Below are 19641 nucleotides of genomic sequence, written 5' to 3' on the forward strand. Positions count from 1 at the left end.
AGTGAAAATGTTTGGCAGGAGTTTGAATTAGAAGTACACACCAAGTATTCACTCCTCATGAGGGTAAAATACACATGGCTCCCTCTGCCCAACTCAGTCCCATTGGCAAGCATGCAAACCTAGATGCACAGTGGGATCGATGTACTCTTGTTTGAAGCCCTTGAGAGGCAGTTGGGGCTGGATTTTATTGGCTAATGCAGGAAGTGATTTCAGCCCATACCAATGTGAATCATGTATCCAGAGAAGGGTATTTTCAGATGACGTACTGGAATTTTTAGCTGCAATACAGGACAGGGAAAAGGAAACAGGGAAACAAGGAGACATTGGAACAAAGAAGCAAAGGGCTTGGAAATTGTTGCCATGCCAGAGAATGCCAACCATATGAAAAAATACAACATACTTGGTGCAGTTCTGCCTTAGGCAAATAGGCATTATTTAGTAGATCCGGGGAAGAAAGTGCCAGGGCTAACCCAATTTATGGCTACTCACTGAAAATGGGAGTGTTTTGCATGGAGAATAGGAGGGAGACTAGTGTCAGTAGGTCATAGTATATGAGGGAATTAAAATGTATGTAGAGTGGGAGGGTAGAAAGAGGCCAGTTTATGAAGGGCTAGCTTTTTGTACTTAGGCCCCTGGGAAATTATATTAACAGCCGAACCACTGAACCAATTAAATATGGAGGATGGTTTCAATACATTTCATGGAAAAACAAGTAATAGTTAATGTGACAAATATTATTTTTGCCAAGAAGGAGCTTAACTTTTTTCCTTTTTTTTTCCATAAAAGTATTTTTATTATTTTCTAGTTACATGTAGAGATAGTTTTCAACATTTGTTTTTATGAGATTTCTAGTTTCAAATTTTTCTACCTCCTTTCCCTTCCTGCCCCCTCCTCAAGGCAGTAAGCAAACTGATATAGGTTATATATGTACAATCACATTAAACATATTTCTGCATTAGTCATGCTGTGAAAGAAGAATCAGAGCAAAAAGGAAAAACTTCAAAAAAGAAAAACAACAACAAAAAAATAGAAATAGTAGGGTTCAATCTGTATTCAAATACCTTAATTCTTTTTTTCTGGATTTGGAGAGTATTTTCCACGATGAGTCCTTTGGAATGATCTTGGACCATTGTATTCTGAGAAGAGTCAAGTCTATCACAGTTGATCAACACACAATATTGTTGATACTGTGTACAATGTTCTCCTGGTTCTGCGCATTTCACTCAGCATCAGTTCATGTAAATCCTTCCAGGTTTCTCTGAACTCCTCCTGCTTATCGTTTTTTACAGCACAATAGTATTCCATTACATTCATATACCACAGTTCAGCCATTCCCCCATTGATGGGCATCCTCTCAATTTTCAAATTCCTTGCCACCACAAAAAGAACAGCTGTAAATATTTTTGTACATGTGGGTCCTTTTCCCTTTTTTATGATCTCTTTGGGAAAAAGATCTAATAGTGGTATTGCTGGGTCAAAGGGTATACAGTTTTATAGCCCTTTGGGCATAGTTCCAAATTGTTCTCCAAAATGGTTGGATCAGTTCACAGTTCTACCAACAATGCATTAGTGTTCCAACTTTTCCACAGCTTCTCCAATGTTATTTTCCTTTTTTTGTCATATTAGCCAATCTGAGAGGTGTGAGGTGGTACCTCAGAGTTGTTTTAATTTTCATTTCTCTAATCAATAGTGATTTAGAGCACTTTTTCATATGGTAGTGGATTGCTTTGATTTCTTCATCAGAAAATTGCCTGTTCCATATCCTTTGACCATTTCTCAATTGGGGAATGACTTGGATCCTTATAAATTTGATTTAGCTCCTGATATATTTTAGAAATGAGGCCTTTATCAGAAATACTGGCTATAAAAATTGTTTCCCAGATTTCTGACTCCCTTCTAATTTTGGCTGCATTGCTTCTGTTTGTACAAAACCTTTTTAATTTAATGTAATCAAAATAATTTTACATTCCATAATATTCTCCATCTCTTGTTTGGTCATAAATTGTTCTCCTTTCCATAAATCTGAGAGGTAAACTATTCCTTCCTCTCCTAATTTACCTATGGTATCACCTCTTATGTCTAAATCATGCATCCATTTTGACCTTATTTTAGTATAAGGTGTAAAATGTTGGTCTATGCCTAGTTTCTGCCATACTATCTTCCAGTTTTCCCAACAGTTTTTGTCAAATACTGAATTCCTATCCCAGAAGCTGGAGTCTTTGGGTTTATCAAACAGTATATTCCTAAAATCATTTACTATTGTGTCTCCTGTGCCTAACCTATTCTATTGATCCACCACTCTATTTCTTAGTCAGTACCAAATAGTTTTGATGACTGCCGCTTTATAGTGAAGCTTCAGATTTGGTACAGCTAGCCCACCTTCCTGTGCATTTTTTTCATTAGTTCCCTTGTTATTCTTGACCTTTTGTTTTTCCAGATGAATTTTGTTATTTTTTTCTAGCTCTATAAAATAATTTTTAGGTAATCTGATTGGAATGGCACTAAATAAGTAAATTAATTTAAGTAGAATTGTCATTTTTATTATATTAGCTATGCCTATCCATGAGCAATTGATATTTTTCCAGTTATTTAGATCTGATTTGATTTGCGTGAAAAAAATGTTTTGTAATTGTGTTCATAGAGTTCCTGGTTTTGTCTTGGCAAATAGACTCCCAAGTATTTTATATTATCTACCATTACTTTAAATGGAACTTCTCTTTCTATCTCTTGCTGCTGGACTTTGTTGGTCATTTATAGAAATGCTGATAATTTATGTGGATTTATTTTATATCCTGCAACTTTGCTAAAGTTGTTAATTGTTTCAAGTAGTTTTTTAGTTGATTCTCTAGGGTTCTCTAAGTATACCATCATATCTGCAAAGAATGATAGTTTTGTTTCCTCCTTGCCTATTCTAATTCCTTTAATTCCTTTTTCTTCTCTTACTGCTAAAGCTAACATTGCTAGTACAATATTAAATAATAGAGGTGATGATGGACATCCCTGTTTCACCCTTGATCTTACTGGGAAGGCCTCTAACTTATCTCCATTGCATATAATGCTTGCTGATGGTTTTAGGTAGATACTGCTTACTATTTTAAGGAAAGCTCCACCTATTCCTAAACTCTCTAGTGTTTTTGTTAGGAATGGGTGCTGTATTTTGTCAAAAGCTTTCTCTGCATCTATTGAGATAAACATTTGATTTTGGTTAGTTGCATTATTGATGTGGTTGATTATGTTGATAGTTTTCCTAATGTTGAAGCAGCCCTGCATTACTGGTGCAAATCCCACCAGGTCATAGTGTATTATCCTGGTGATCACTTGCTGTAATCTCCTTACTAATATCTTATTCAAGATTTTTGCATCAATATTCATTAGGGATATTGGTCTATAATTTTCTTTCTCTGTTTTGGCTCTCCCTGATTTTGGTATCAACACCATATTTGTGTCATATAAGGAATTTGGTAGAATTCCTTCTTCACCTATTTTTCCAAATAATTTCTATAGTATTGGAATTAATTGTACTTTAAATGTTTGGTTGAATTCATTTGTAAACCCATCTGGCCCTGGATATTTTTTCTTAGGGAGTTCATTAATGACGTGTTCAATTTCTTTTTCTAATATGGGCTTATTTAAGGATTTGGTTTCCTCTTCACTTAATCTGGGCAATTTGTATTTTTGTAAATATTCATACAGTTCATTTAGATTGTCAAATTTATTGGCATACAGTTGGACAAAATAGCTCCTAATTATTGCTTTAATTTTCACTTCGTTGGTGATGAAATCACCCCTTCCATTTTTGTTACTGGTAATTTGGTTTTCTTCTTTTTTTTTAATCAAATTAACCAAAGGTTTATCTATTTTATTGGTTTTTTTTTTCACAAAACCAGCTCTTAGTCTTATTAATTCTATAGTTTTCTTGCTTTCAATTTTATTAATTGCTCCTTTGATTTTCAGGATTTCTAATTTAGTATTTAGTTGGGGAGTTTTAATTTGTTCTTTTTCTAGCTTTTTTAGTTGCATGGCCAATTCATTGATATCCTCTTTCTCTTTTTATTCATATAAGCATTTAGAGATACAAAATTTTCCCTAAGCACTGCTTTTGCTACATCCCATAGGTTTTGGTATGTTGTCTCATTATTGTCATTCTCTTGGATGAAATTATTAATTGTTTCTATGATTTGTTGTTTGACCCACTCATTCTTTAGGATGAGATTATTTAGTTGCAATTTAATTTTCAGTCTGCCATTCCATGGCTTTTTATTGCATGTAATTTTTATTGCATCATGATCTGAGAAGGATGCATTTACTATTTCTGCCTTTCTACATTTGACTATGAGGTTTTTGTGCCCTAATACATGGTCAATTTTCTTGTCTTTCCTTTCTTTTTTTTTTTTTTTTTGGTGGGGAAATGAGGGTTAAGTGACTTGCCCAGGGTCACACAACTAGTAAGTGTCAAGTGTCTGAGGCCAGATCTGAATTCAGGCCCTCCTGAATCTAGGGCCGGTGCTTTATCCACTATGCCACCTAGCTGCCCCTCATGGTCAATTTTTGAATATGTGCCCTGCACCGCTGGGAAAATGGTATATTCCTTTCTATCCCCATTCAATTTTCTCCAGACATTTATCATCTCTAACTTTTCAAACATTTTTTTTACCTCTTTTTAACTTCTTTCATGTTTATTTTGTGGCTAGATTTATCTAATTCTTAGAGGGGAAGATTCAGATCCCCCACTAGTATAGTTTTGCCGTCTATTTCCTCTTGTATCTCATTTAACTTCTCTAAAAATTTGGATGCTATATCTCTTGGCACATACATGTTTAGTATTGATATTACTTCATTATCTATCATACCTTTTAGCGGGATGTAGTTTACATCCTTATCTCTTTTAATTAGATCTGTTTTTGCCTTTGCTTTGTCTGAGATAAGGATTGCTTTTTTTACTTCAGCTGAAGCATAATATATTCTGCTCCAACCTTTTACCTTTACTCTGTGTGTATTTCTCTGCTTCAAATGTGTTTCTTGTAAACAGCATATTGTAGGATTCTGGTTTTTAATCCACTCTGCTATTCACTTCCATTTTATGGCAGAGTTCATCCTATTCACATTCACAGTTATTATTACTGTCTATTTTACTCCATTCTATTACCCCCTTTGTACTTTCCCTCAGTCTTTCACCCTATTTCTCCTCACCAACGTTTTGCTTCTTACCCCTGCTTCCCCCAATCTGACCTCACTTTTATCAGCCCCCTCCCTTTTCTTTACACTTTTCTTCCCTGCTTTTGCCTTTCCTTCTATCAGTGCCCCCCTTTCCCCTTACCTTTTTACTTCCCTAAAGAATAAGCTAAATTTCTTTATCCAAATGAATGTATATGTTATTCCTTCTTTGAACCAAGTCTGATGAGAGTAAGGTTGAAACAATGCTCACACCTCCCTTCTTTCCCTATATTGTAATGGATTTTTTTGTGCCTCTTCATATGATATAATTAACCCCATTCCACCTCCCCTTTCCTCTTCTCCTCATAAACTCCTTTTTTCCCCACCGCTTAATTTTTTTAATATCATCACATCAAAGACAATTTATATTTCTACCTTCTATGTATATTCCTTCTGTCTGTCCAAATACAGATACAGTTCTCAAGAGTTATAAGTATTATCTTCCTGTGTAGGGATGTAAACAGTTTAAGCTTATTGAATAACTTTTTTCCCCCTTGTTTACCTTTTTAAACTTCTCTGTAGTTTTGTATGTTAAGATCGAATTTTCTATTTGGTTCTGGTCTTTTCATCAGGAAACCTTGGAAGTTCCTTTTTTTGTTGAATATCCATCCTTTCCTCTGAAAGGATGGATACCCAGTTTTGCTGGGTAGTTGATTCTTGGTTGCAGTCCAATCTCTTTTGCCTTCTGGAATATCATATTCCAAGCCTTATGATCCTAAATGTTGTAGCTGCCACTCCTGTGCAATCCTGACTGTGCCTCCATGATATTTAAATTGCTTCTTTCTAGCTGCTTGGAATATTTTCTCCTTCACCTGATAATTCTGGAATTTGGCTACAATATTCCTTGGAATTTTCCTTTTGGGGTCTCTTTCAGGAGGTGATTGATAGATTCTTTCAGTGATGATTATTATCCTCTGATTCTATAATATCAGGGAAGTTCTTCTTGATAATTTTCTGGAATATGGTGTCTAGACTCTTTTTCTGATCATGGCTTTTAGGCAGTCCAATAATTCTCAAATTGTCTCTCCTGGATCTATTTTCCAGGTCAATTGTTTTTCCAATGAGGTATTTCACATTTTCTTCTATTTTTTCATTCTTTTGATTCTGTTTGACTGATTCCTGGTGTCTCATGGAGTCATTAGCTTCCATCTGTCCAATTTGAATTTTTAAGACATTGTTATCTTCAGTAAGCTTTTGCGCCTCCTTTCTCATTTGGCCAAATGAATTTTTTAAGGTATTGTTTTCTTCAGTCAATCTTTGTGCTTCCTTTTCCAAACTGCTGATTCTTTTTTAATAATGTTCTTGTGTTGCTTTCATTGCTCTCCCCATTTTTTCTTCTACCTCTCTCAGTTGATTTTTAAAATTCTTTTTGAGCTCTTCCAAGAAGGCTTTTTGGTCTTCAGACCATTTCATCGTCCCTTTTGAGGCTTCACATGTAGGCAATTTGAGAGTATTGTTCTCATCTGAGTTTGTATTTAGCTCTTCCCTGTCAACACCGAAGCTCTCAATGGTAAGAGCCCTTTTCTGTTTCTTACTCATATTGTAGCTTATTTTTTTTTAAAGTTGAGATCTGCTCCTAGGGCACAAGTGTCACTGTTTCAAGCTTCTTGTGCTGGGGGATAAGGGCTGTGTCACTGCCTTTCTACTCTGAGGCCTCTATGACTTGTGGATTTCTCACTGCCCTGGGCTTGCTTCCTGTGCTTGCTCCAGGCTTTAGAATGGCCAGGCTAAGTTGTGCCTGTCCCATGGGTGACTGTCCAACTGGCAGCCTACCCTCTCAGCTGGTTCTGGTGGATCTCACCACTGGCCTGCTGCACCAACAACTTGGTGAGCCAGGATCAAGGGGCCTCAGTTCCTCAGCTGTGGCCAAGAGAGTCATGGTGACTTGTCCAGACCCCCTCTGTGCTGCACTGCGCTGAGCTGCCCTGTGCTCCCCTTTTGCTCAAGTGAGACCAACCTTTCCTGAAATCTTCTAAATTATCTCAAGTTGGAAGATTGTGTCTCTGTCCTTTTGTGGGTTTTGTAGTTTCAGAATCCGTTTAGAGGCTTGATTTAATGTTCTTTTTGAGGGAAACTTTGGAGAGCTCAGGCAACTTCCTGGCTTCTCTCTGCCATCTTCCTTATTGTCTAGGAACTTAATTTTTAAAAAGAAATATCACACATAAAGGGGATCTTTGAAAGGTAGCAGCATGTATGATGACTTGGTTTAGGGCAATAGAGGATGAAAGCTCACATCACCACTCAGTGTCTCAGGAACAGAGTCCAAATTCCAGTGGGAGGACCATGAGGAGGATCACCAGGATTGTGGTCTTGTGATTTGGAAATGCCTGGGAAATTATATGAAGTCCTGGCTAGGGGCAAGATAAGGTGAAAGTTAACCTACTAGAGTCCAGGGTTCCATTTTAATTTATTCAGAGCTTAGTTAAAGTATATAAGCAGTCATCATAAAACATGCCTATAAATCTTAAGATTTTGTTTACAATCTGCATTTATTGGACAGTGTGCTTTGTGTTAGCATCCTCTTGTAGAAGGAGCTATATAAATACTGATTAAAATCTCAGTCAATAAATGTTATACCTTAGGGATATCCAGTCCACGCTCTTTTCTTTCTTTCTTTCTTTCTTTCTTTCTTTCTTTCTTTCTTTCTTTCTTTCTTTCTTTCTTTCTTTCTTTCTTTCTTTCTTTCTTCCTTCCTTCCTTCCTTCCTTCCTTCCTTCCTTCCTTCCTTCCTTCCTTCCTTCCTTCCTTCCTTCCTTCCTTCCTTCCTTCCTTCCTTCCTTCCTTCCTTCATTCATTTATTTATTTTTTGTGGGGCAATGAGGGTTAAGTGACTTGCCCAGGGTCACACAGCTAATAAGTATCAAGTGTCTTAGGTCATATTTGAAGGCTCTTATTTTTATAGGAAAGGAGAGTCAAACATCCAGAGCTGGATGGGACCTCAGAGGCCATCTAGTACAACCTTCTCTTTTTACAGGTGAGGAAACTGAGGCCCATGGCTGCTAAATGACTCACTCGAGGCTACACAGATACTAAACATCAGAAGTAGGATTCGAATGCATGTCCTTTGACTGTAGAGGAATAAAGCCTTGATTACCAGACTCCTATTTCTGTTCTTTTGCCACCATTCTAGATAGAACAAAATTTTATATTTGTTTAAATTGAAGACTTAGTGACACTAAATAAAAATAGCAGTCAAGAAACAAATGTTTATTAAGAACATTTACTATATGTCAGGCTCTGTGCCAGGTTCTGGGGATATAAGTATGAAGAAAAAACAATCCCTACTTTCAAGGAGTTATTATTCTAAAGAAGGCTATAAGTTAAGTATATATAAAACAAATACATCATAAATATAAAATGAAAAGAAATAATATTTTGTTGTTGTTCGGTTGTTCAGTCATGTCTGATTCTTCATTACTGCATGGACCATATGTCATGCCCTTCCACCCTCCACAGTCTCCCAGAGTCTGTCTAAGCTCGTATTCGTTGCTTCCATGACACTCTTTCCATCTCATTTAATGCTGTCCCCTTCTGCTTTTACCTTCAGTCTTTCTTAATATCAGGATCTTTTCTAGTCCTGTCTTCTCAGTATCTGACAAACACTTTACCTTCCAATGAATAGTCTTCATTAATTTCTTTAAGTATTGATTCATTCTATCTCTTTGCTGACCAAGGGATTTTCAAAAATTTTCTCCATTCCATCAATTGAAAGCATCAGCATACATAAGGAAAAGGGGGACACTAGAATTGGGGAGGGGATCAGAAAAAAAGGATTCTCGAGTATCTGACGTTTTATATAAAACTAGGACAAACTGTCCAATTTATTATTCTAACTTTGATAGTGGCACCAAGTGATTTTCTGTTGGAGAACAGATAGTTTTACCTTCTTGAAATCAGTTTCAAAGTATACTTCCTAAATTTAAGACCCTAGGAAGTTATTTGTCTTTTCTTTGCTAAAAATTTATTTTCATAAAGTATATTAATTCTTACCCTACTTCACTGGAATATTATAAGCAGTATCCATTATTGAAAACTCTTAAATAACTTGTTTAAACATTTAATATGATAGTAAGTAGATATTCTTGGTAATTTTTTAAGAAAAAAAGTCCTTGTATTTTGAATTTTATTTTTCAGAACTATGTATTGTGATGAAACTGCTGATGAATGCTCTGGAATCAATGTACATCAGCCTACAGCTTTTGCTCATAAACTGCTTCAGCTTTCTGGAGTTTCTGTCTTTTGGGATGAGTTTTCTGCATCAGCAAAATCTTCTCCAGGGTCTTCAACTGCACCAGTGGTAAAACAAATATGTTAATACAGTTGTTTTAAAGTTTGAATGAGGAACATTACTTTTCCCCCACATTTATTAAAACATCCTTTGTTGAAGTACTAATATGATTCCTCATTGTGGAATAGCCATGACCCGAATTCTTAAAGTCTTTGGGGGTGGATTCAGACCTTGTTAGCATCCTACCAAGCAGGCTTTAAGTATGGCTGAGGCATAATTTTGTCTTTTGAGAGGTTCATTACTAGACACTCATCTTCTGGTGGTAAATTTTTGTATGTAGCAAGTCACAGAAACTGTTTGCTAAGGTATGGAGACATTGGTGGAAGCAGTGACTGCACTGGCGAAATTACCTTTTATGATAACCCTCTAATTATTTAGGTATGCTGTAATGTATCTCATTCTATTTTAGTATTTGTTATATTTAAGTAGGAATAAATGTACCTTATGAGAGAACAAAAATATGCTTTATGTTGATAATTCTTTAAAAGATCTAGGCTTAAAACAGGAAAAATATTTACATGTATATTTATAAAGGGGCAATATCCCGAGCAAGGTTTTCCCTCCCTTAATTGACTTTTTAATCACCCCCCCCCCATATCAGCCATTCTAAACTTTCTTCTTCCTCCTGAAACTCCCTGTATCACTTTTTAACACCCTCAGAGCAGAAGAATGCATATATAATTAACATTTATATAGCCCTTTAAAGATTTACAAATTTCTTTATGTATTATTTGAGTCTTTTTTTTTTCTTTCCTTTATTTTTGTTTTTGGCTGGGCAATGAGGGCTAAGTGAATTGCCCAAGGGCACACAGCTAGTGTCAAGTGACTGAGCCCTGATTTGAACTCAGGTTCTCCTAAATCCAGGGCTGGTGCTTTATCTACTGCACCGCCTAGCTGCTCTTCTCATGTGATTCTTAGAACAGTCCTTTGATATATGGGCTATCTCCATTTTACAGATGAGGGAAAGCTGAAGCTGAGTTAAAAGCTTATTTAAACTAATTTAAGTGATTTGCCCTGAGTTGCAGAGCTAGTAAGTGTCTAAGACAAGATTTGAATTCAGTTCATCCTGATTTCAAGTCTAGCACTCTATCCACTGTGCCATTTTTATCCTTTTTTCCTAAGAAAATAAGAGACCAGGGGCAGCTAGATGGCGCAGTGGTTAAAGCACCATCCCTGGATTCAGGAGTACCTGAGTTGAAATCGGGCCTCAGACACTTGACACTTACTAGCTGTGTGACCCTGGGCAAGTCACTTAATCCCCATTGCCTGCAAAAAAAAAAAAGAAAAAAAGAAAATAAGAGACCATCTGTCCTAGGCTATATCTCAGAATCCCATTAAATCTTCTGTTCTAATTTTCTTGTAGTTCTCCTTGCCAAGCTCCCTCCTCCTTTACTTGTACTTACACCTTCCTTTTTCTTCTTAGAGTTTCCTGTGTCACCTTCAGTCTTACTTTTTCTCCTGTCTTCTTCCATATGAACATCTTCTGGTCTTCCTTTATCTTTTGAAATTTTCACTAACCCTGTCATTCTAGAAAGACCTTACTGTGTTTATCTACTTTGTCAGCACCAACTCACCTCAACTTTTTTTTAAGGTGATCTTTGACTTCTTAGTTGCCAAGTCTGAAGGCTATTTCTTACTCCTCATCCTACTTGAGTTCCCTGCAGTTTTTGATATACTCAATCAACTTCTTCTGGATAGTCTCCCTTTCTCTGGCTTATGTGACACTGCTGGGACTCCTACTTGCTACACCTACGTGCTTGATTGTTCTTTCACATTTGCCTTGGTTGCAACATAGTCCATCTCCTGCCTGTTTGCACATGTTTGCCAAGGCTCTGTTCTCTCTGTATTTTTCCTTGGTTATTTCATCCACTTCTCTGAATTTTTTTTCCCTCTATGTAGTTAACACACAAATTTAAATATTTAGGAATAGGATTATAAATTTAGAGTTGGCAGGGATCTATAGGTCATTGAGTTGAATCCTCTCTTTTTATAGATGAGGAAACTGAGGACTAGAGAGATTACATAATTTGTCCAGGGTTATACAGCTAGTAAATAAACTCTAAGTCAGTATCCAAACCCTGATCTTTGTGACTATTAAATCTAGTGTTTTAGTCCTAATCTCTCTTGAATAATAGGCTTGAATCTATAGCTGCCTGCTAAAAATCTTTCCTTGGATGTCCCTTTGCCATTTCAAAGTCATGTCCAAAATGGAATTAATTATAATTTCCCTTCCACCTTAAACCATTACCTTCTCTAAACTACTCTATTTCTGTTGTAGCCTGTTACATGTAATAAGCACTTAAAAAAGTTTAAAAAAAATTTGGAATTCAAATGAAAATAATATGTCAAACATACTTTTCCTTTTATTAAGAAAAGAATAAATTAATTGAATCTTTTTTAGTATAGATTAAGTAGTTGTATGCAAGTACTTTTTTATGAAGTAGATTATACTTTAAAAGCAATAAAGGCACTTACAAATGGAAGAAACTGGTGGCTCTTTTTGTGAAGCAGAAAATTATTTTATGCTACAAAGTTATTAAGCTGTTATTAAGCTATAAATTTTCATATAATTAGGGTTTCTTAATCTGGTGTTATACTTGTATTGGGAAGAATTTTCTTGTACTTATTATTTTCTCTTCATTTAATTTATACTAGCTATTCTGCTAATATTTTACTGTGTTTGGTCTCTGCTTACTTGAATATTATTTTATTAAAATAGTATAATTTTCATAATTTGTTAATACATTACCTTTTCTTGTTGGATTTTATAGGAAACCGAACCTAAGCTTTCACCTAGCTGGAACCCAAAAATTGTTTATGAGCCACACCCACAACTCACTAGAAATTTACCAGAGGTTGCACCTTCAGCCCCTGTTCAGATTGGGAGGATGATTGGTAGAATGGAGCTAAGCCTTACATTAAAGCAAAATGAAGTACTTCCTGGAGCTAAGGTTAGTTATTAGCTTTGTTTTTTTATAATACTAAGTGCTGGGTCTCCAATTTCTATGTAGGAAAAATCATTAACCACTCTGGAGACTCCAGTAAGTAGGACACCACCTCCTGGTTTCTTTGTTTGTTTGTTTTTTAGTGAGGCAATTGGGGTTAAGTGACTTGCCCAGGGTCACAGAGCTAGTGTGTGCTAAGTGTCTGAGGTCGGATTTGAACTCAGGTGCTCCTGACTCCAGGGCTGGTGCTCTATCCACTGCACCACCTAGCTGCCCCCCAGTTTGTTTATATGGATCTGTTATCACTTTTATACTCAGCCCAGTACATTCTTATCAGAATCAGGAATTCCCATTATGGTTGCTGTTTAGCTAATTCCTGACCCCTTTCCCATTTTATTAGTTTTACAAATTAAATTTATTCTGCTGTTTCTCACTGCCTACTATCTAGGCAATGAGAAGGCATTTTTTTCTTTTAGTATGAAACATGTTTCCTTAGTAAATTATCGAGAATTCACTGTTGTGAGAAACAAGGGTCCTCACTGACAAACTTAACCTGACTCAGGACTTAAGCAGGAAGGCAATTTATTGATCAATCTTGCAAGAAGGGGTGTCTCTATGGTCAAGGCATACCCTTGCTACAGACAGTCAGCCTTTTATACCCTATGCCCAAGTCCAAAGATCCTCCCCTGCAATCTCCCATTAGCTGGTTCTTACAGAAAGTACAGTGTTTCCAAAGAAGCCCACCCTTTCCCCTTAACATAATCCCCCCTTCCATTACATATATCTTCATGCATCCCATGTTCAAAAATGGTGGCTGTCTCTGCACTTGGGGCATTTTCTATAATATTCATAAACCAATTAAGCATGCTCAGAAAGGAGTTGAAGTAACTACAGTTCACTTAGCCTAACCTGACTGACAAAAACTGGGTCCAGCCAGTTTTTGTTTTTCTCACCTCAGGACAGAAGTTGCTTCTCTGTTTCTGAAATAAGTGACGCTATATTTTTATTTCTCAAAATAAATGTGTACTTACTACATACACTAAAGAAAATTCAAGTAAGGAGGAGAAAGGTGAGTTGAAGTTCAAAGTGCTTCTGAAAAATAATTTTTATTAGGTAACTGTGAAATGATCTAATTTATATGGAACTGAACAGTTATTTCTGTGCTTACATGGAAGAAGACTCTTTTACAAAGCCATATAACATTTTTTGGGAAAAAATACTACTTCTTTATAGAGGACCTCTATGCTTATCTCTGAAAGAAGATCTTATTTTGAAAACTTTCTTCACAGTGTCTTTTTTTGGGTTTTTTTTTTTTTTTTTTTTTTTAGGCAATGGGGGTTAAGTGACTTGCCCACGGTCACACAGCTAGTAAGTGTCAAGTGTCTGAGACCGGATTTGAACTCAGGTACTCCTGAATCCAGGCCCGGTGCTTTAACCACTGCGCCATCTAGCTGCCCCCACAGTGTCTTTATAAAATTGGAGTTAAACTTAAAAGGTGTTAGTTATGTTATCTCTAATACTATTGTTTTTGAAAGAAGTTATTTACCATTATATATTATGTATGTATCTGTGGCAGTCTGAGTTTTGTGTTTGATGACTAGTCCTTATTATTTTTCATATACTAATGATACCATGACTGTTTCAAAAGTAAACTCACCACAAGTAGGGATTGTTTCATTTTTTTTTTGCCCTTGTTTCTCTTAGCACATAGTTCAGTGCCTGGCCCATAATAGACATACTTATTAAATATTTGTTGGTTAATTTTGTTTGGTTGTACTCTAAATGACACTTTGTAACTTCATTGTATGTTTCTCATATACATACACATACACATACACATATACACACATATACATACATATACATATACATGTGCATATACATATATATAGAGAGACAGAGAACTGAGTCAAATTTATAAGAATATAAGTCCTTCCCCAACTGATAAATGGTTAAAGGATATGAATAGGCAGTTTCAGACAAAGAAAGCAAATTATATATATAGTCATGAAAAAAAAGCTTTAAATCACTATTAGAGAAATGCAAATTAGAACAACTCTGAGGTACTACCTGACACCTATCAGATTGGCTAATATGACAAAAAAGGAAAATAATAAATGTTGGAGAAGCTGTGGAAAAATTGGAACACTAATGCATTGTTGATGGAGCTTTGAACTGATCCAACCATTCTGGAGAACAATTTGGAACTATGCCCAAAGGGCTATAAAACTGTGCATATCCTTTGACCCAGCAATACCACTTATTAGGTCTTTTTCCCAAAGAGATCATAAAAAAAGGGAAAAGGACCCATATGTACAAAAAAGATTTATGGCTGCTCTTTTTGTGGTGGCAAGGAATTGGAAATTGAGAGGGGATGCCCATCAGTTGGGGAATGGCTGAACAAGTTGTGGTATATGAATGTAATGGAATACAGTTGTGCTGTAAGAAATGATGAGCAAGGGATTTCAGAGAAACCTGGAAGGCCTTACATGAACTGATGCTGAGTGAGATAAGCAGAACCAGGAGAACATGGTACACAGTATCAACAACATTGTGTGTTGATCCACTGTGATAGACTTGACTCTTCTCAGCAATACAATGGTGTAAGATCATTCCAAAGAATTCATAATGGAAAATGCTCTCCAAATCCAGAAACAAGAACTGTGGAATCTGAATGCAGATTGAACCATACTATTTCTACTTTTTTTTGTTTTTCTTTTTTGAGGTTTTCCCCTTTTGTTTTGATCCTTCTTTCACAGCATGACTAATGCAGAAATATGTTTAATGTGATTGTTACATATATAACCTATATCAGATTGCTTGCTGTCTTGGGGAGGAGGGAGGGAGAAAAAATTGAAACTAAAAATCTCATAAAAACAAATGTTGAAAACTATCTCTACATGTAACTAGAAAATAATAAAATACTTTTATGATTAAAAAATAATAAAACATGAAAACATGTTGACAAAAAAATAACAAATCTGAGGTACCACCTCACACCCATTAGATTGACTAATGTGACAGTAAAGAAAAATGATAAATATTGGAAGGGATATAGGAAAACTGGGATGCTAATCCATTGTTAGTATAGTTGTGAACTGATCCAACCATTCTAGAGAGCAATTTGGAGCTACCCTTTGATCCAGCAATACTACTACTAGGTGTATATCCCAGAGGGAAAAACAAAAAAAGGTAAAAGACTCACTTTGCCAAAAAAAAAAAATTGTAGCAGCTCTTTTTGTGGCAAAGAATTAGAAATTGAATAGACTTTAATTGGGGAGTGGCTGAACAAGTTGTAGTATACTATTGTAATGAAATATTATCGTGCTACTAGAAATGATAAATAGGATGATTTCAGGAAAACCTGGAGACTTATATGAACTAATGCAAAGTGCAGTGATCAAAACCAGAACATTGTTCACAGTAATAGCAATATTGTATGATGAAAAGTGTGAAGGACTTAGCTATTCTCAGTAATATAATGGTTCCAAGAAAATCCCAAAGGACTCATGATGAAAACTCTTATCTGCCTCCAGTGAAAGAACAGATGTCTGAATACATACCAAGGCATACTATTTTTCTCTTTTTTTAATCATAAAAGCATTTTATTATTTTCCAGTTATATGCAGAGATAGTTCTCAACATTTGTTTCTTTTTTTTTTTCTTTTTCTTTTCTTTTCTTTTTTTTTCTTTTTTTCAAGGGTCTGAGGCCGGATTTGAATTCAGGTCCTCCTGAATCCAGGGCCAATGCTTTATCACCACCATGCCACCTAGCTGCCCTCTGAAAATGTTTTAAATGAGTGTACATGTATAATCTGTATCAGATTGCTTACAGTCTCAGGGAGGGGGAGATGAGGGAGGGAGGGATAGAATATGGAACTCAAAACTTAAAAAAAAGAACAGTGAATGTTAAAAATTATTTTTATATGTAATTGAGGAAAAATAAAAAATAAAAATAAGCAAGTCATAGAGGAATACGATACATGTTGGTTGAAATTGATTAATTTGTTTTTATGGAGCAATCTACTGGACATGGTAATTGAAAATCATGGAAATAGAAAAAATACACAGAAGGAAACAGGAACATGGAGAGCTTTGATAGGTATATTTTGAATTATATAGAAAAAGAAATAAAATAACATAAGGGGATAATATTTCGTGGAATTTGATTGGTTTTGCAGGTCAAACCCAAAAGGCTTTTACTGGCTTGGGAACCAGACTCTGGGCTGTTCCTAAATCAGCACTTCTTTTTTTTTTTTAATATAAATCAGCACTTCTAAATTTTTCTTGATTCTACAAAGCTAAAACTCCTCCCATAGTGGTTGCTAGGCCTGAAAGCAGTTGGTATAGGTAGAAAGTCATTTTGCGTATATACTTGTACCTATTAATTTATGCTTAATGTTTTTGAATAATTTTGCCTTGTCTTTTTCTTTTTCTCAAGTTGGATGTCGATGGACATGTAGACTCAATACACCTATTCCTGTCACCAAGGCAAGTTCATCTGATTTTGGACCTGTTGGCTGCTGTAGCTGGACCAGGTAAGTAAATGAAGTTTTACTGACAAGTAAAACTGAAGAAATACTATAAGGAATGACCATGAATGCTGGAATTTTATTGTAATTTTGTTTTTGTTTTTTTTAGTGAGGCAATTGGGGTTAAGTGACTTGCCCAGGGTCACACAGCTAGTAAGTGTTAAGTGTCTGAGGCCGGATTTGAACTCAGGTACTCCTGACTCCAGGGCCGGTGCTCTATCCACTGCGCCACCTAGCTGCCCCTGTAATTTTGAATAGAGATGGCTGTTATTGTTGTTGAAATGTACATGTATATTAATCTCTATTGAATTCTTTGTATAGATTCTAAAATGGTTATATTATAGTTCTTTGGCCTGGAGTGCTTAAACAACTTTAAAAATAACATTTATAGATTTTGCAGATTTAATCACTTTAATAAGACATACATTTATTTCTTAGATTAGGATTTAATATTATGAGTATCTAAGATGAGTATAGATTCATACTATGTTCAAAAAAGTTATTTATTTTGGATGAATACTTCTTAGGGGAGATGGAAGTGGGAGACATCCTTGATTAAATTACTCCAAATGTTTATTAATGATATTTCTTTTTGTGTACATACAGAGAATTCTGGTAAAATAGTGTTACCCACTAAAGATAGGAAAAATCGTCCAATGCAGCAGGAAGATGAATATCGGATTCAGTTGGAATTGAATCGGTGCTTACGAAGAGACTCCCTCTCAGTGGGTGCATCATCTGAGCAGAGTTTTTATGAAACAGAATCAGCCAGAACACCTTCTAGCCGTGGTGAGCTCCTCAAAATGATTTCACATGAAATTTGCTATAATGCTTGTTGCTATAGATTATAGTTCTCTATAAGGGAAGTTCATCTTTGATGACATGCAGTGGAGTCTAGTTAATAAAATGTCAAAAGGATTAAAGGAGTTTTCTAGTATCTGCTGACCTAAGGACAGTAATGAGTAAGTATGTGTGTGTGTGTCACATTTTTCAATATCCTGAATTTTTGTGCTGTATATATCCATATGTCACAATAAAAATGTGTTATTACAAATAATCACAAAAAGAGGATAGATTTTAAGATCAAACACTAGGAGAAGATTGAATGGAAAGGTGCACTGTGCATACTTTTTTTATTGTAAAGGTGAATTTGAGGGTTATTGTCTTACCGTCTTTTAATCTTATTTACAAAAAAATTCATAATAAAGTATCTCTTAAGTAGGCTTTTAAAATTTGTGTAAAATAGCATTTTAATCCTTATCATAAATTCTGGTGTGACTAGCTCTATCACCATAGTCTAGATTTACTGAAACATTTGATTTTGGATGCAAAACTTTTTGCTTATTTGATGAATTTCTATCTATTGAATAGTGACATTCACTATTATAATGACATACATATATGTAGTCTACAGGGCAGCATGTATCAATAAAAATTTTATTTCATAGAATTAAAATTTCACTGTTGTCAGGGACCTGTAAGTCATGTAATCTAAGATTTTGCCTTTATATGAATCTACAACATCTCTGATGAAATCATTCAGTTTCTTTTTGGAAGGACCTATAATGTTGAGAAATTTGCTGCCTCCAAGAATTTTATTCTATTTCTGGACATTATCATTTATTTATATAATTATCAATAAAAATTTACTTCATAGAATCAGAATTTCACAATAGGAAGGCACCTGAAGAAGTTACATACTTCCTCTGTATTTAAATCTGTAACATAATTGATGTAGTTATTAAGCTTTTTCTTGAAGGACTTGCATTGATCAGAAATTTGTTGCCTCAAGGAAGTTCATTGTATTTTGGACATTTTCTTAATGTTAGGAAGTATTTTTGTATATTGAATTGAAGCTTACTTTCCTATAATTTCTACTTTTTATTCTTAGTTCTGACCTCTGTGACCTAACATATGGGTCTAATTCCTTTTCCATGTGACAATACTTCAGTTATTTGAGTATCACTCTTATGCTCCCCCTTGTCAATATTAAAATAAAATAACATTTAAAAATTATTGCCACAAAATAAAGATGATAAATGTTTGCTTATTGCATTATCCTGCCCTAGCTGTTATTCTGTATAAGTAAGCTAAGTGGTTACTGTCAAATAGAAGCTTATATTATGAAACAGTAGATACCAGCATAAGGACAAATATTTTTATTATTTAAAAAGGGTCACAAAAGATCAGTTTGGAATTTTTGTCATCAGTAGTGCATGAGAACAAAATAGACTGATATACTGGAAAGTGTAGATAAAATATAATTACATTATATGTTTTATACATAAGAATTATATGTAATTAATAATTAGGTAATATATTTTTGTTTAAATTTTAAAAGTTAAAAACATACTACGGCTTGTAATAAATTTTAAATTCGGTTATAATTATTTTCGTATTTTTAACAAGGGATGGAATTTAAAACATTCATGGTTATGTATAAATTATGTAGTATAAAAGATAAGTTAGTATCAGAGTAGTACATTTCAGTAGTTAACGTATTATATCGCTAGTGTGCAAAGCATTGTGAAAATACAGATATAAAAATAAAATGGTCTTTTTCTTAAAGAAGTTTATGTTCTTTTTTGGGGGATACAACATAAAAACAGATAAGTGTAATTCAAGGTAGGGAATGAGGAGGACAAAGAAAAGATTTGGCAAA

The 19641-nt window shown here is 35.0% G+C and overlaps 1 protein-coding gene across 4 annotated transcripts in view; it reads left to right on the forward strand.

Moving 5' to 3' along the window:
- Positions 1-19641, forward strand: part of ATG2B (autophagy related 2B) — a 128014-nt gene that overhangs the window by 23914 nt on the left and 84459 nt on the right. For all 4 annotated transcript variants that reach the window (XM_043983523.1, XM_043983524.1, XM_043983526.1 and 1 more), the window contains exons 5-8: positions 9349-9511; positions 12274-12453; positions 16889-16985; positions 17586-17768. In XM_043983523.1, coding sequence (XP_043839458.1) covers positions 9349-9511; positions 12274-12453; positions 16889-16985; positions 17586-17768 — 623 coding nt within the window. The remainder of the gene's footprint in view (positions 1-9348; positions 9512-12273; positions 12454-16888; positions 16986-17585; positions 17769-19641) is intronic.

This window comes from Dromiciops gliroides, chromosome 2 (genome assembly GCF_019393635.1).
Source record: "Dromiciops gliroides isolate mDroGli1 chromosome 2, mDroGli1.pri, whole genome shotgun sequence".
Taxonomy (NCBI): domain Eukaryota; kingdom Metazoa; phylum Chordata; class Mammalia; order Microbiotheria; family Microbiotheriidae; genus Dromiciops; species Dromiciops gliroides.